Source organism: Phlebotomus papatasi, chromosome 1 (genome assembly GCF_024763615.1).
Source record: "Phlebotomus papatasi isolate M1 chromosome 1, Ppap_2.1, whole genome shotgun sequence".
In the NCBI taxonomy this organism is placed as follows: domain Eukaryota; kingdom Metazoa; phylum Arthropoda; class Insecta; order Diptera; family Psychodidae; genus Phlebotomus; species Phlebotomus papatasi.
The window spans coordinates 43,532,361-43,550,230 of NC_077222.1; the positions used below are offsets into that span (position 1 = coordinate 43,532,361).

Consider the following 17,870-nt stretch of genomic DNA (forward strand, 5'->3'; position numbering starts at 1 on the left):
TCTGATGAATACAAAATGATATTTTTTGCAATTTGATAAGCTAAGTGAAATTTTTCAGTGTCAAAATTGCCTTGAGGCCCAATTAGATTTCCAAAAGCGAGAATTCTACCCAACTTTCAATTAATGAGAAATCGTTCTGTGCTCCAATTTGATATTTACATCACACTTTTTTTTGTGAACTCTGGGAAACTTTTTCTGCAAAGAAATGAGCTTGTTGGTAATTATTATCCAAGAAACATGAGGAAAGTGTTTGCCAGGGTGGAAAATCATCTCTTTTCTGTGTACTCTGAAAAGTAATCCACCTAAAAATGAATGAATGTGATTCTTTTAGCACTATTGCTAGTTTTTTAATTTCTCATATTCAAAGATGTAGTACATGAACATTGCATTATGTATAACTTTGTAATAGTAGGATGAATGAGAGATGAAAGTGGCTAAGACGAGTCTAATCCTAATCTTTATACCGATTAACATCTTTACAGTAAATTAAATATGCTGTACATAAATGAAATCTTCAGCTTGATTTTTTTTTATAAATAGTACCAAAAAAATTCAAATTTTGAACGTTGTTTCACTTTTGACTTCTTTCGTACACATCAATAAAACCCATTTTCAAATTAAAGAAAAAAACAGGTAAATCTATGAAAGCTTATTGTAGGTTATACGGGCTTCAGACCTAAGGCTTAGCTATCTGGCTTAACTTCTCTAATTCCTCATCAAGCATGATTTTTTAGGAAATTGTTGTTTAGGATTGAATATTAAGGGCAAATGATTCATTTGATTTTGAAAAATCAATAAAATGGCTTGTTATTAAGATTTTTGAGACCTTCGGAAAATGGGCTAAACCTCCGGTCTGAAGCCGGCATTATACTCTTTATGTAAGCCAATTCAGAATGTCTGCAAAGATTTACGCGGTATTACTTGTGGCCTGTCTTTACTTATGACCTTGTCGCAATTTTTGTCAGAAAATTATTCTGAATACCAAAAAATGTAATGTTCTATTAAAACACATAAAATATTTTTAATTTTGAGGTTTTTCGAAATAATTTTATGATATTAAAAAGTTTTTGCTAGGAGGCCATAAGTAAAGAGAGAGGCTACAAGTAATGCCGCCACCCTTATACGGGCTTCAGACATAAGGCTTAGCCAAAATGGCTTAAGAGCTCTAATTTCTTATCAATCATGATTTTCTGGGAAAATTTAATTTAGGATTGGATTATTAAAGATAAAAAATTTATTAGACTCTCAAAAAGCAATTAAATATTACACGCTATACAGGATATTAAGACCTACAGGAACTGGGCTAAACCTCTAGTTTGAAGACCGCTTAATGGGCATATACAGTAGAGTTTCAGAAAAATATCACAAAATGGCAGACTAATGAGCAACAATGATTAGAAAACAAGTTTCAAATTCTGGACCAGTTGGACCAGTTGGACCAGTCATGGACCAGTCTGAACCAGAAACAAGATTACCATTGTTCACAGAGAGTTGATAGGGAAGAGGAAGGGGGAGAGCAAACTCCATTTCCCGCAAAAAGGAAGCCACATCAGAACGCCAAATAAATAAAAAAAATTTAGTCACAGAAATTATTTATTGCAGAAAGTTTTTTGTTAATTGCCTTAAAGTTATCTAAACGTGTGTAAACTCAGTTATCTATATCAGGGGTGTGCAAGAACCGTTTGAAACCGAATAAACGTCAAAATAAGTTTGTCAAGTAGCGTTTTGATCATTGACGATTGACGTACAAGGTACAAGTTTCATTTGACGTTTGTTGTGTTTCAAACGGTTCTTGCACACCTCTGATCTATATGTACCCAGGAAAGACATCATCCTTGTCCCCAATCGAGACACAGTCCCAGAGCCATTTTCGAGTGAGTGTAAAAAGATTTTTTTTTGTAAAGGATGATTATTTAATTATAAATAAATTCACCTCTTCAGCCACTGATGAAGGTGCGTAGAGTACCGAAAGCTCTGGGAAGAAAAAAATTTTATTCTGTCCTGAACCTCCTTCCATCCGACGGTCACCGGATTTCTTTTTTGAACTAATGAGTAAAGCGTCTCGTCAATGCAGTCCCTAATTGGCAGAATCTGCAACTCGTAATTCTTATCGTAAAAAATACTTATCTAAAAAAATCAATTTTCATAGGGGAATGTAGGTATGGTCTTCTCCTTGATTTACAAAAACCTAGTTCGTCATTTTTTAGCCATAAGATAGATAAGTATTAAACGATATTAACCTTATGAGACGAGATGAAAAATGGTAACTCAGCTTTTGGTGCAAAGAGAAAATTCGCATCGTTTGAAGCAATCCCCAATTGGCCAGAAATCTGCAGCTTGTAATTCTCATCTAAAAAAAAATAATTTTCATAAATGTTTTCATAGTACAATTAAGAAAGCCCGAAGAAAATTGTAAAATCTGAACTTTTTTTCAAGGTTTTTGAAAAAAATTGCAGTTTTGGGACAAAATTTTGATTTTGATCCAAAAATAGTTAAGGGAGTTTACTGAATTTTGGTGGACAAAAATTAGTAATATTCTCGGTCATTTATTTTTATTTATTTATTTATTTATTTATTTATTTGTGTTTTTTTTAAGAATATTAAGGTAAAGAAAGAAAACTCCGTGCGGTTAAATCGCTCGTCGAGATCTAATGAGGAACGTAGTCATTCGTGGAGGAGCTAAAAGTTGTGAGTTGTTTCTTCGAGTTGAGAGATCACTGTATTGATCGATTGTATGGTCATGTTCAGCGCATGAATAGAAAAAGATTCCTCAGAAAAGCTATGCAAGCCATTGTGAGGAGGCGTTGACCTCGAGACACACCTAAGATTCGAACCCAATTTGTCATATGACATTGCCAGAGCGTTACAGAATTCCCCTCTAAGGGGTTTCTCTAACTTTGTGAGAACGTGAGAAGTGCTAAAAATGAGAAAATACCGAAACTTGTCACTAAGGTAAAATGCCCTCAAGTCAACCGATTCCTCAATCCGACCGGTAGAGTTATTTATTCAATTTATTTATATTTGCACTGATATTTGGCGTATGATCTAACATGAATAGATCAATTATTCCATAAATAAATACAAATCAGTGACAATTTTATAGAAATTCATCTAAAACATTCAAATATTGACCACCGGTCGAGTCGAGGAACCGGTCGACTCGAAGGCACTTTACCTTAAATGTGATGCTCTATGCCCATTTTTGTGATATTTCTTACGGTATTTCTGTAACACTTCTCACATATGGTCCAGTGATTCAAAAATAATTCGGAGAACAAAGTGGTCGATTTTTTTTTCATGAGTGTGTCACTGGTGACAAACTCACGAAAATTAGAGAATTTACCCCCAGGGAGCTCCGAACGAGAAAATGGGAAAGATTTAGGGGGAGGTGGGGCTACATTGTTATAAGATTTTTTTCGCCTATTAGGTGAGATTCTTAATAATCTCACCTACTATAATCCTAACAAAATTTCATGTCGTCCGATCAAGCTCAAATTTGGCCAAAATTTGACACTTCCTGATCACGAATATATGGCTAGCTAAGTTACGTTCCCGGCCAGCCGGTCGCTCTTTGGAGCTTAATAGCTCCTAAACTAAAAGAGATATCGACTTGCGGTTTTCGGCAAAGGTTATATATCGGATAAAAATTGCAACTTGGTGTATTGACCCCCCACCCCCCAACCACTCCTTCCGCCATTTTGAATACACCCCTCTTTCCGTTTTCTCAATGGCTCTGCTTCTATGGTATCGATCGGGCTCAAATTTTAGTATATGTTATAGCTGGGCCTTAGATCTTTCGATCAATACCAAACTTTAGGACCCCCGTCCCCCGACCCGAGCAATAAGGGTCCAAAAAAAATTCTTAAAATGGCCATTACTCCGGTTCTAATTATCAGAATTTAAAAAGTGAGGGAGTTTTGGAAAGCACTCGTGAAATGCCACTTCTTCTTCTAACATCACAGGTTCATAAAACCACCGCTAGGGGCGCTATTTTTCAAAAGAAGATTTTTCAATTTTCTAAGTTAAATAACTCAAAAATTCCTTTGTGTGTCGAGCTGAAATTTTAGTATGTTGTAGCCGCTGATTATACCTATCAAACAAAAAAAACTTAAGTCGATCCATAACCCCTGGCCCGAGCTATAAGGGGCCAATGTTTGAATATTGACAGGCCTCTATCTCCGGTTCTAATTAACATTTTGAGCTGAATTTTGGGTTTTTCGTTTCGTCTTGTTGAGCATTTTCAGATGGAAGTTCAAAAAGTCACCACAGGTGGCGATGCGATAGCGTCAAAATTCATCAAAATTCAACCTCGGTCAAAGTTCACGAAATTCAAAAAATCATATCTCCGGTTTTATGTGACCGATTTTGATAAGTGAGGGCTTAAACGAAAGATCTCACAAAATGCTACAACTTTCTAGAACATTTGAACTTCTTGGAACTAACACCAGGGGCGCCACAATCGAAAAACCAATTTTAATATCACATAACCTCAATTATCTCGACTGTCGCTGAACTGATTTTGATGATTACTTCAACATAATTGTAGAGAACATTTGTGTCTACATTTCGTCCATACATCATTTCCCGCTCAGACTACGCTATCTGTCCGATTATGCCGTTTAAGTGTGAAAAAATTGATTTTTCCCATAAAAACGCTTTAAAATGGCTCAGATGCCAATTTGACAGCTTATACTCAGCCAAGACACTTATAATAGGGTTTAAATGGAAAGTCTCACAAAATACAACAATTCTTTGATATAGTTGAAATTCACCAAATGAACACTTGGGGCGCCCTGATCTAAAAAACGAGTTCAGAAACAAACAACCTCGCTTATCTGCTTCTGAGTAATCGATGAGATCAAGTTCTACGGCAAAATTATAGATCACATTCTGACCTACATTTCACCCATATATCACTTTTCTGTCAGTCCATCTAAAACCTTGATATTTTGGTTCAAATAAAAAAATTTGTATAATTTCACGAATTTGATTCAATTGAATGGCGTCCCCCAACTTCAGCTTTAAATCGAATTTGCATGCATTCCGAGTTAGCTCACATTAAGAATCTCACCTACATAAGCCGGTTAGGATTATCTGTCCCTTTCTATTGGAAACTTGCATAGACAAAACAATTCTAGATCTAAGGACTTGCTTCGTTTCGAAACACGTGATAAAATCATATATCAATTTAGCCCTATAACTCAAAGTAGCCCTACTTCCCCCTAAACCTGTTGTATTTTCGTAGTTAGGGAGTTGCAAGAAGCACTTTGGCAAAATTTAAGCCCAATTTAAGACAATGAAATTTTGTCAGGTATGTAGGAGGATCCGTGGGAGGGAATTTTAAAAATCTTACCTAATAAATTTCCAAACGTTAAAAAATTTAAATCTAGCAACTAATTGCATGCAACTAATTTGCTCATGAGTTGCACGAAACTCCCATAATACTTATTCGCGATATTTGCATGAAACTTGGATTTTTAATTGAGAAATTATTTTTTATTGATACAAAGAACACAAATTCATTTCTTGAGGGATCCCAGGCGAGACGGATCCTGGCTGGGGTAGTGCACAGTGCCGGCGTCAATAGGCGGCGGCACGATGGGAGCTGGAACGGATGCTGCGGCTGGTATGCTGGCCGTAGCGGGGACATGAACGGGCTGAAAGGGAGCCCCTGAGCTGTACATGGGCGGCAATGGAGCCCCGGGAATGACTCCAGGTGGCAGCTGGTGGAGTTTCATGCCTGCCGGGAGGACTGTCATGTCAGCCACTTGGAGATTGAAGTAATCATTGGGATTTGGGGGCAATGGCAGAGTGCTCGGAAGTCCGGGAACAGGTTCGTAATTTCGCTGGAGACGGGGCATCGACGGAACGTACTGTTTGCCCTGGGAATGAGCCCATTTGATGGTGAGCCTCCTGCCTCCAAGCACCAATTTGTTGAAGGTCTTCTCAGCCGCCAATTCAGCTGCACTTCTCTTGGTATACTGCACAAAGGCACACTGTTGCCTTGGCAGGACAGTGATTGTCCTGATCTCTCCGTAGTGGTAGAAGTGATCCTTGATATCCGTCTCCGTAATGTGCTCCCCAATGTTTCCCACGTACAGAGTCGTGATGCTCTTGTCCTCTGGCGGATCGAGAGTCGGGAGACTTGCTGCTCTCTTCATGATTTTATCCGCAACGGGATCATTTACTCCGTAGTATCTGTCCTTGATATTCTGCTCAGACAGAGGATCATCCGGTTCATTGGGTTTATCGTGACGATACGGACACTCCTCGCCCCTCTTACACTCCCCCTTCACCCAGAATGAGCAGATATGTGGGCGATTGCGCTTGTAGTAGGGCGATGTCCTGGCCAACTTGGCCAGCATATCACTAGCAGCCAGTGATTTGCCCACAGCTCCCGCTGCTGATGTCCCATCCGTGTTCTTGAGCTGATTGTCAATGTTCTGAATGTAATATTCCTTGTTCACATCACTCTGGGGCAGATCGTCCTGAATCTTCAGCGCAGCATCGCGTACTTGCGTCGGAAGTCCATATTCCAGATCTAGCAGACAAGTCTGGCAGACATTCTTCAGCTTGCTGCATGTCTGGCAGATTTCGGTCTTCTTAAAGCGCATCCTGGCTCCAGGGCACCACCGGAAGATTGTGAAAGGTCGATTGCAAATCTTGCATTCCTTCCCATAGCGCTCCTTAATCATCCGGACGTAGGGATTATCTCCCAGGCAAGTCTGGCAGAGAATGGGAAATTCCGAGTCTTCCCAGTTCTGCCGATTGTACGTGTTGGTCGTCTTGGACATCGCCATGATTGCAGAAGGTTTTTAAACCTGAGATTTACAAAATTTTGGAAATTACTTTTAGGAAAACACAAGCACTTTTTTCCTAACCAAAAAAACGAAACGTCAAAACATTTTGGCTTTGGAGACTTTTTTTATCCCGGTTGTCCATACATCTTCACATGTAGGTAGGAGTTTCTCAAAATTGAACAAATACAGTAGTTAATAAATAGCATAGAATTCTCTAATTATCTCCCCAATTCTGAGATAAAACTTTAAGACTTAAATCTTTAAATCGCCCTTTAAAAATCGATTCGTATTCTGTGATAAAAATCTTTAATTTTAAAGTGTCAAATTTATTTAAACCTTTAACAACACTGTAAATTTCGAATTCTACGCTAAAGTTTTACAGATTTAAAGATGTCAAATATCTATAAATCGCCTTTAATTTTAAAGTTGGTCGAGAGGACCTTTTAAACCTTTAAGTCTAGTTCAATTTGAGATTGTCAATTGTTCAAGGGGTGTGTTTAATCAAAAAGGTGAGTTTAATTTATCACAAAGATGTATGTTTTTCGCGGAATTGCGACGAGGAGGAACTGTGGAGATTGTTATTTTTGTTGACAATAAATCGGAACTTTATGCACCATTAAAACTGGAACGTCTTGTTTTGACATCTTGGATAATCAAATTTCTTTAGGGATGCTAAAGGCTATTTTATCCAAAATTCCTATAACTCGGAATTCGGAATCTTTAGTGTCAAAGTTAAAGCTTTAACTCAAATCTTTAGGCTTCTTTATCTCACAATTGGGGGGTATGTCTTTTTAATCTTCTTTAAAACTTTTATACTTGTAGAATTAGAATTTTGGAGAGAATAAAGTAGACATCGAAAGAGGGAGGATGTCGTTTCTACCCGGATGTATCATACAGTTATGATGTGTTGTTAACGATAACGGCAAACGGTCATCCGTGATACTCATTCAGGGTTATGTCATCTTATCTTTTTCTTGATTTTTATATTTAATTATATGTTCAAATGTCTACTTTAATTTCATTGGTGAATTTGGCAGTTTCTTTATAAATTTTTTGGCTGTTTTTTCTAGAATGTTTTTGAGGCTTTCTGCGTTTCCTATTGATTTGTACTTCTTTCTAGATTGCTCATACTTTTTACAAAATATTATTATGTGATTTGCATCTTCTAATGTATTACAACATTCACATTTATCATCTTCTACTATTTTAATCAGTTTGGGAAATTTTTTATCGTAGCAGTGACCTGATCTTAATCTTGATATAAGTTTTATCTCTTTTGCATTCAGTTTTATGTTTTTAAACCATGCTTTGTTTTGTACTTTTTTGTTTCTTATATTTCTGTTATATTTTCCTTGTTCTGTGATATTTTGGTAATCCGATTCAATAATATATTAAAATATTGAAAAAATACCTTAAGAAAAGGAATTTATTTTTTCTGATAAATAAACTAGATAACTTTAAAGTGTTTTCAAATTTACCACACACACACGCAATAGTATAGAGTACTTACTTAGAATAAAATGCCCGTACTTTCTCAGAAGTTTTCGTGCTGATGAACTTCCTTCTTATTTTACACGATCATAAAATGTATGAAAATATTTAGGAAGATGCCCAGAAATATTATTTTCAATCGCTGATAAATATAATCCATCGGAACTCTTGGAAGTAAGTTTAAGGAAAAGTTCCCATGCTTTTCACGGTCCAAGCTTAATAATGAAATGACTAAATTTTTCCTATATTTTTCAATAAATGTGACTCATCGCACCGATATTTTAAAAAATATATTGCGGAGTCACATTTATTCAGAAACAGAGAAAAAATTAGTCACTAAGCTTGGGACCGTGCAAAGCATGGGCACTTTCCCCTACAATTTTCATGTTTTCCTTTTTTATTTATTTACGTGTATATTTGTATTCTGTTTTAAATTCAGCCAAAAGTACAGGTTCTCAAAAAATGTCTTCACATGTTCTTCCAGAAATGGCTTCGGAAATTTCAGGGCGTATATCATCTTCCGGTTACAAAACTGACTGAAGTAGGCAGTAGGCAGTAGAAGTAGCTGAAGCAACTGAAGCAACTTTGGCAGCAGAGGCAGCTGGGGTAGCAAACGCAGCTAGGGAGTCAAAGGCATCAAATGCTTTAAATACTTGTTCAATATCCGCTGGCAGAGCTTCATATTCAAGAGGATTTATGCATGAGGATCTATCAAAAGATGATCCTTAGATTTCTCGCACAGATGCCTCCAAACCAGCATATTACGCCATCCGTATATCCAACTCAACTAGGAGAATTCCAGTTGATGGGCCTCATCCAGCCGTTCCCACGTCCCTTTTATTTTTGTTGGTATTTATTCTCGGTGAGTTGGGCTCACAAATTTTTGGGATATTTCTTGTCGTGAATCGTGTATCGTGTTTAAGAAAAGCATTTACAGAGAGTTCTACTTTCAAAGAAATTCTCGGGACCGAAAAAAGCCTGCTAATTTACTCCAGCGACATATAAAAATTGCATACCCACAGGGAGATTTTGGAGTAAGTTATGGAAACGCCATAACTTAAACTTAAATAAGTTATGCAAAATATTTTCGGCGCCAATTTTTCAGCCTATTTTCAGCGCCAAACGCTTAATAAGAAATGGATTTCAAATTTACCGCGTGAAAAAAATATTTTCATAGATTTAGGGGCATTTCAGGGACATTTTCGAGAACTCCAGAGGTTTCGATAATTTATTATCGACACTAGCGACAAAAAATGTAAGTTACAGTAGAATTTCTCAAATCTGAATCTCTCAAATTTGAACGACGTTTCGATTCAAAATGCCAATTGTGGGGTTATGTTTTAAAAAAATCGTATTCTAAATGAATGAAAATCGTATTTATGTGCTTCTACCTGAATGTTTACATACATTATGATCGTATAAAGTGAAAAGGAAGTATGTTACCACTAAGTCTTGTGAGAAAGTACGGAAATTTGATTCAAAGTACAATTTAATCTCACATAAATTTCGTTACTTTTGAAAAAATTGTTCGAATTTGGGAGGTGAGAAATGTCAAAAATACCACCCGAGCGTTCGAATTTAGAAAACTCTACTATGTACAGTAGACTCTCACTCAATCGGCTCTTTTTCAATCGGGTGACAAATTTTGTTGACAATTTTCACGTTTAATTATGAGGCTAATTTGCTCAAATTCGCTGTAGTTCTTCCTATTTTATCGTGATTCTTTATAATTGAGTGCTTTTTGTGGAATTTACAAAGGCTTTGACGCTCAATTCTATCGCTAAACCGGATGACATTTTGCCCCATATTCCCGATTGAGAAAGAGTCTACTGTATTATCTTGTATACGCATATAATCGAAAATCGACACTGCCCAGCGAGTATCAAATGCTAACCGATTTCAATTCAGCTGAAAATATTTGTATTTTCTGCTGAATTCAGCTAAACCTAAACGAAAATTCGCGAAACAGTGCCACTTCCATATATTTAGTTAGCACTTTTTGTTCGGCGACTGCTGATCGGTCAGGAAATTTTTCCTAATGGATTTAGCAAGAATATGCTGAAGCTGAATACGCACCTTTTATCAACTAACTGTGCTCGCTGGGTGGCGATGCGTCGCCGTATAGGACAGTATCATTTCACCTCAGAGGGTCAATTTTTGAACTTCTCACTCGCACCCGTGAGCTCTTTAGTGACCGAGACAAATCAACTAGCACACGCCGCAGATTCAAATCCTGTAACGATTCCAAGATAAAGTACTCGTTGCACGTACTCAAGAATCTGTGGGGTGTTTGAGTCTATTTCTCTTGGCCACTAAAAAGCTCGCGGGTGCAAGTGAGAGTTTCAAAAAATTAGCCCTCAGATTTGAGAGACTCTACCACCGACTTTATTGTAATTTCATCTTCAAATAAAGCTTAAAAAAGGGCAAATTGTGATTTCTGAAAGAGATTATGAGATATCTCTTCGGTATAAATTACAAATATTTGAAATTTTTTGTTGCACGACGTGTTGGTAGTCCAACTGGGTTTGGTTTGGAGACTTTTTGTGGTATGGAAATTTTGTATGGTCGAGTGTTTATCTAATAAAAGTTGGGAAAATCGGGAAAATCACATAAATCTGGAAGAAATGAAGGAAGACATCTGTGACAAGATAGAGAAGGATGGTGAGGATGATCAGAGAGAAATTTAAAGCAAAATATTTATGAATTATTACTTTCTTTAGAATTCTACCAGACTTATCTTCGGGAAGGAGTGTCGAGTCAGCAGCTGGAAGCCAGTAAATTCTTCTCCTACACTGAACAAATCAACAAACTGGCCGAAGGATTAGAAGCTCTGTCCACTGAACTTCAGAGTCAGGTTAGAGAGCAACATGGAGCGCTCCTGTCTCAAGCCAGTCATGCCGGAAAGTTGGAGGGAACTCTGGAAGTGGTTCATGGGCACATGATGAGTCTCGTTGGGGCTGCCAATCGGCTGAAGAATCATGTAAATAAACCATACGAGGTGCTGGAGAGCAAGACAAAGGTCTTGGGGAGGTTGCATGAAACCACTCACATCCTTCGACAAGCCGGAATCTTCCTGCAACTCTACAAGAAGCTCCTAGGGACGAAAGAATTTGAGAAGCAGGCAGTGATCTTTCATGAAATTGACTCATTGATCCAGGATGATACGCTGAACAGTGTGAAATTCCTAAAAGATGAAATCGCACATGTTCAGAGCAATCGCAGGAAGCTAATTACTCTGGCTGACAAGGAACTGAATACAGCTCTGAAAAATCTCAATGTGGACACTGTTCAGAGGAGTCTACAGATTTTCTCAAATCTCCAGATCCTGAAGAAGTACATTGATGATCTGCTTGAGACTTTTGTCGGAGACATCAAGCAGTCTATCAAGGAGTGCTGTACGGCACCTGAGACAAAGATTTCTGGGACTCGAGATACAGAGCCTAAAACCACTTCCAAGGCCCAAATGAGAGCTCCTGGCAAAGCTCCAGCACTGACAACTTCCCTGCATTTCCGTGCTAAGCTTTGGAATGCATTGGAATGGCTGTTTGCCGAGGAGATCTTCAGCTGCAGCGCCCAGATCAGGTTCCTGCACAAGTGCGTGAGGAATAGTGGGCTGATGGATGCCGATATGGAGATCGAGGAGCAATGGTGGAAGGGACTGCAGGAACTCCTCAAGACATCCTTCCGGGACTGTCCACCTCACATTGGCCAGTGTCTTCAGCAGGGACTCCCGAAGCTGGTGGCTGAGACGAAAAACCTCTTCACGAAGCTCCAAATGGATTCGCCCTTCGAGTAAGTCTTTTGAAAATTTCACAGATATTGGAATTAATTAAGAAATCACACGTGAAAATATTGTGGCTATGTGAATATTTTCTGAACAAAATTTAAGGAGACATAATCAGCAGTCTTGCCTTGCAAAACCGTTTTTAAGGACATTTCGAATTCGCGTCATTCCTTTCTTTGTTTCAAACTTGTCATTTTTTGGATATTTTAGTCAAACTTAGGTGGCCTTGAAAAATTCCTAAGTCTGATTTTTTTTAAGTCAAAAGTTAAAAAGGCTTAGGGTAAGTGTGCCAAATTCCGGCCAGCTTGCAATTTCGGCCACCTTTTTTGTTCCTCGAATTTCAATGAATTTTTAGTTTTTGCGTATACTCTAGAAATAATGCAATGCAAAAGAATAACAAAAAATGTAGCTTCGACAAACGAGATGACGTGAAAAAGATACAGTAGACTCTCGCAAATTCGGGTCTTTTAAGTTCGGGCCACTTTTTAATTTGGGCAGCAGTTAAATTTGAAAAAAGTTTGTTGACATTTTTCAAGTTTGATTATGATTATCAAAATGGAGAAAATATGCTCAAATTTAGAGTATTAGCTCAAATTTAGAGTAGCTCAAATTTAGAGTAAATAAAGACGGTAAACTCTTTTTACAAGGTTCCAAGCAACACTCTTACAAAAGAAAGAATTAAAAAAAATCAATTTGTATTTAAAATATTACATTTCAAACTTGAGACTTTAACGCTTGCATGCAACTATGCCGAAATTTGGCACACTTACCCTAAGAGAGTGTATTTCTCAGCCGATTGGGACAAATTACGGTAGATTGGAAAGGTCTTTAAATCTAGCAAGGCCAAATCGGTTTCTCGTTACTACCGTTTCGTCTCGTTTCGTCGTCGTTACTACCGTCTCGTTATTTACTACAAAGTGTTAGAACCATTCAGGGAATCTGCTCTGCAATGGTGAAAGCCCTTGGAGATTTCCCTAAATAGAAGGTCAAAAATTAACTGTTTTCGCGATTATTTTATTTTTATTTATTTATTTTTTCTTGAGGAGAAGAAACAACAAACCTTTCTGAAATTTTTAGTATAGACCTTAAATTTATAACTTTAAAAATTCCCTACTTTAATTAGGTGAGATTCTTAATAATCTCACCTACTATAATCCTACCAAAATTTCATGTCGTCCGATCGAGCTCAAACTTGGTCAAAACGTGTTTTGACACTTCCTGATCACGAATATGTGAGATAAGACTTGCAATGAAAGATATCGACTTGCGGTTTTCGGCAAAGGTTATATATCGGGTGAAAATTGTAACTTGGTGCATTGACCCCCCACCCCCATCCCTCCTTCCGCCATTTTGAATACCCCCTTTTTTGCTTTCTCAATAGCTCCGCCCCTATGGCATCGATCGGGTTCTAATTTTAGTATGTTATAGCATGGCCTTAGAGCTTTCGATCAATACCAAACTTTAGGACCCCTGACCCCCCAGACCCGAGCTATAAGGGTCCAAAAAACAATTCTTAAAATGGCCATAACTCCGGTTCTAATCGTCAGAATTTAAAAAGTGAGGGCGTTTTGGAAAGATCTCGTGAAATGCCACTTTCCCTTATAACATCGCAAGTTCATAAAACTACCGCTAGCTAGGGCGCTATTATTAAAAAGAATATTTTTCAATATTCTAAGATAAATAACTCAAAAATTCCTTTGTGCATCGGTCTGAAATTTAAGTATGTTTTAGCCGCAGATCATACCTTTCAAACAAAAAAATACTTAAGTCGACCGATAACCCCTGACCCGAGCTATAAGGGGTCAAAGTTGGAAAATTGACCGGCTTCTATCTTCGGTTCTAATTAACATTTTGAGCTAAATTTTGGATTTTTGATTTCGTCTCAATGAGCACTTTCAGATGAAAGTGCTCATTGCATTGTGCAAGCGGTGCAAGTTAATCAAATTTTAGACTTTAGCTTTAGAGTGTTAGGCTATGAAGTTTCCAAAAAGTGGCGTGGGTTTGCTGTGGTTATAATAGAATCGGAGATATGAGGGGTCAAAGTTCACGAAATTCAATAAATCTTATCTCCGGTTCTATGTGATCGATTTTGATGAGTGAGGCTGAGGGTTTCAACGAAAGATCTCACAAAATGAAATCTGTAAATATTCCTACGAATTTTATTTGGGCTTGGAACAAAATTCGTCAGAATATTTCGGCAGATTTTCTGCCTAAAAATTTCGGCAGAATTTCAAACATTTTTCGTCGCAACTTTTTTTTTTTAAATAATAAAACCGTTAGAACTAAAAAAATGTAAATTCTTTACATAATAATTTATTTTCAGTTCAGGCTGTGCAATTTTTAGAAATTATTGTCTTCAGTATTCGTAACTTCCTCAATTTCCTCGACACACATCTCTGTTGTTACTTCCTTGTCCTCCTTCCTCTTTATAAGTTTTTGCCTCTTATAGTGTCTATCTTTTAGCTTCCTCAACTGCACTGAGAGCGTGGAGCTCATGTATTTCAACCATTCTGAAAAAGATCAGCAAAGTCACAATCAGTATCATAGTATTAGATTAGTAAAACCAAAACACTAACTCAAATCATATTCAAAATTTAACGTATTTAGTGTTAAAATCTTCCGAAAAGAACAAATATTTAGATAGAATTCATTATTCATCAAATATTTGAATAAAAATCCATAATTTTAACTAATTTATTTTTAGTGTCCAATTTTACCCTCATAGTGTCCAAATTTAGAAACTGTACAAAATTATATCCCCTACGTGAGGCACCTTTTTCTTGCTTGCGCGTCTACGCAATTTAACATGGCGGCGTGGTGTGGTGACACTTAGAAAAAAAATCTGACGAATTCGAACAAGAAATCTGAAGTTTTTTCTGCAGACTCTCTGCGGAATCTTTACACAGAATTTCTGCAGAAAATCGGTAGATTTTTCTGAACGTTTACCGTTACAATTTAAAACCGCCGAGAGAAATCTGCGTGTAGAGACGGGAAATCACTTTTTTCTGACTTCTTTTAGAACAAAACCTAACTTTATAGAAGGCTGTAGGAAAAATAATTTTTGGGTCACTTGTGACCCAATTGTCTTTAACCCTTTAAGGACGATTGGATCACCGGTGACCCAAAAATTAAATTTTTCCTACGGCCATCTAAAGCCATGTTTCCCATGTTTCACTCTAAAAAGGCGGAAAAATGTTTTTTTCTGACCCCCAATTTTAAACCTTCTAGTCCTTAAAGGGTTAAATGATTAGGGGGAGGTAGGGCTACTTTGAGCTGTGGGGCTACATTGTTATACGATTAGCCTCACAGCTCAAAGTAGCCCCACATCCCCCTAATATTAATGCGTGTTTTACACTTAAACAGAGAACGAGAGGACCGATGACCAATGTGTCTTTTCGGTCTCTTATTTGCCACTATGTCTGAATGAGGAATATGAACGTGTAAATCCGTTTGGTGTGAGTTGTAGGTTCCAGAGTGCCTGAAACTTATAATTCATTACTTTGAAATTTTCCTAGAAGTTATATAGAGAAAATCTTTCAGGCTTCGCACACACTTCGGCTTCAAACACTCCTTATTTTTTCCCCATATTCCTTTAATTAAATTGATTAAAGGAATATCGGAAAAATACGAAGTGTTCTGAAGCCAGAGTATGTGCGAAACCTGAAACCTTCCCTTACTCAATGTTGAATTTATCAAAGAAATATTCCATAACTCCCAGCATAGTATGAGTTGTATGATGAATTGCTTCAAAAGTTTCCTTGGAGATGAAATTACCAGTTGCACGCCAAAGATAAAGTTAATTTTTTTCTTAGATCGCCATTATGAAGTTGGATATTTGGATTTTGTGTGTTTATAAGACTTTCGTTACTAAACTCTGAATTTCACAAAGACACTTCACAAAATCTTAACGAAACCAACTAAAAGGGAGATTCCTTGAAATTTTCCATAGCCTACTGGGCCTAATTGAATAGGTAATTGAACTAAAACAGAGAATTTCGAAAATTTAATCTTTCGATTTTAGCACCACTAGCGGTGGTTATATGAAGTTATGATGTTCTGAAAGGTTGTGTAGCATTTTATGCGACCTTTCATATCGAATTATTAAAACGAATTTGCAATTACGCTTTTACAAGTATGAAATTAGCCTCGATTTATAACAATTACTTTCCCAGGGAGGATGTCTTTCAATCTTTGGAAGCTGGCTTCCTGGAAAAATGTGGGAGCAATCTCAAGGCTACAATTTCAGCGGTGGACATTCCCTCTGAGGACACAATTGATGCCCTTATTCGTGCTGCTTCCACAGAACTTGGCACTGCTATTGTGGATCAGCGTCTGTGTGACATGGTCACGAGTGTGATAATGTCCTGCAACCGAGATGTCTGGAATAAGTTGGAGTCCAACATAAAGCTCGGGACAGATTCTAAACAGATCGTTGATATTCCCAATTCTGCCCAGATTCAGAACACTACAATTGCAAATTTAATATGTTACCATGCAGAAGCCGTAAGGCGGATGATTGAGAATCTTGGGGTGAATTTTGGAGGATCAGCAAGTGCCAAGCGTTTGCAGGAGAATCTTCAAGTTGGTCAGAATCTTGTGCTGGCGATACTTCAGCAGATTTTTGATTCTATAGCTTCAGCTGTGCACGATATTATGATTTCAATGCATCGGGAACCTGCACTAAATGTCAGCACTTCTTCCAGCGTATCGCTGTACATGAAGGAACTCCAGGAATTCCTGTCAAGAGTCTGGGGAGCCCACATTGGGCCCTTTGCTGATAAGGAAACCGTGAATAAGTGCGGTAGAGAATTAGCTAGCCGGTGTATTGAACTCTTCATCCGGAATGTTGCTATCTTGAGGCCATTGTCTCAGATTGGCAGGAATAAGATTCGAATCGATTGCCAGCATCTAGAAGTGGTTCTCGGGGGAATTGTTGGTGATCTTGGAACCTTGGGAAAACCTTTCAGGGCAATCAGAGCATTCAATACAATCTTGACTTTTACTCCCAAGGAACTGTCTGAGCACTCAATGGACTCTGATAATCCAATTCCTTCCTACATTCTTCTTCTGATGATGTTCAGTTTTGCAGGAACCGAACTCACCAGTCCCAATGTCACAGCAGGGTGGTCTAATGAGAAACTAATGCAATGGCTCGATGGACATACATCAAATCGTGAAAGGTATTTGGATGAAGAGCCCCTTTCAGCTCCCCCAAATTGTAACTTTTCTTGTTTAAAATTTTGCAGGCTGGAATTGATTTCCGGGGCTCTGCACAAGTACAGAAACACGGTCAGGCAAAAAAACATCACCCAATATGACCCAATCTATCCCTTAATTGCATCTGGTCTGGAAAAGGCATTGGGGAGTCTCTGAGGGCACCGGGAATGCCCAAATTTGTAAGAGTGAGGTTATATCGAAAAATTTGTTTCCCGCGCTTTCTATACTGTCAATGTGTCAATAAAGTAAGGTTAAGTGAAAAGAATAAAAAGTTTATTGATTGTATTTATCATATATTTATCGCATTTTTGACCATGGGCAACAATCACTCAGAGCCACGCAGTTACAGAATCTCTCCTGACGCAACCCAAAGTGATATTCCCTTGGAATACATTACAATTACGGGTGCAGTCCTAAAACGCCTTGAAGCCCATGAAAGTGAGAGAAAGGGATATCCAGTCAGGACAACCAAGGAGCCCCCCAGGCCGAGACCACAGCCAGTATTCAGGGAGTCATTCAGAAGGCGGCTATGGGAACAAGACGATGCATTGAATGAGTCCATTCGAAGGAATGAAGAA

The 17,870-nt window shown here is 37.9% G+C and overlaps 2 protein-coding genes across 2 annotated transcripts; one reads left to right on the top strand and one right to left on the bottom strand.

The window, feature by feature from the left end:
• Positions 1-5,474: 5,474 nt before the first annotated feature.
• Positions 5,475-6,921, bottom strand: LOC129804406 (pre-mRNA-splicing factor RBM22). The gene has a single exon (XM_055851667.1). The coding sequence runs from the start codon at positions 6,798-6,800 to the stop codon at positions 5,520-5,522; it is 1,281 nt and encodes a 426-aa protein (XP_055707642.1). The 5' UTR covers positions 6,801-6,921; the 3' UTR covers positions 5,475-5,519.
• Positions 6,922-10,790: 3,869 nt separating this feature from the next.
• LOC129809620 (conserved oligomeric Golgi complex subunit 5) lies at positions 10,791-17,563 on the top strand. The gene is made up of 4 exons (XM_055859579.1): positions 10,791-10,952; positions 11,012-12,083; positions 16,248-17,255; positions 17,322-17,563. The coding sequence occupies exons 1-4, from the start codon at positions 10,853-10,855 to the stop codon at positions 17,446-17,448; spliced, it is 2,307 nt and encodes a 768-aa protein (XP_055715554.1). The 5' UTR covers positions 10,791-10,852; the 3' UTR covers positions 17,449-17,563.
• Positions 17,564-17,870: the final 307 nt, after the last annotated feature.

Excerpts from the sequence above, each read along its gene's own strand:
- LOC129804406 (XM_055851667.1), bottom strand. The coding sequence starts at position 6,800 with ATGGCGATGTCCAAGACGACCAACACGTACAATCGGCAGAACTGGGAA.
- LOC129809620 (XM_055859579.1), top strand. The coding sequence starts at position 10,853 with ATGGTCGAGTGTTTATCTAATAAAAGTTGGGAAAATCGGGAAAATCAC. Across the intron at positions 10,953-11,011 it reads TGACAAGATAGAGAAGGATG|AATTCTACCAGACTTATCTT; the intron begins GTGAGGATGATC and ends TACTTTCTTTAG. Across the intron at positions 12,084-16,247 it reads CAAATGGATTCGCCCTTCGA|GGAGGATGTCTTTCAATCTT; the intron begins GTAAGTCTTTTG and ends TTACTTTCCCAG.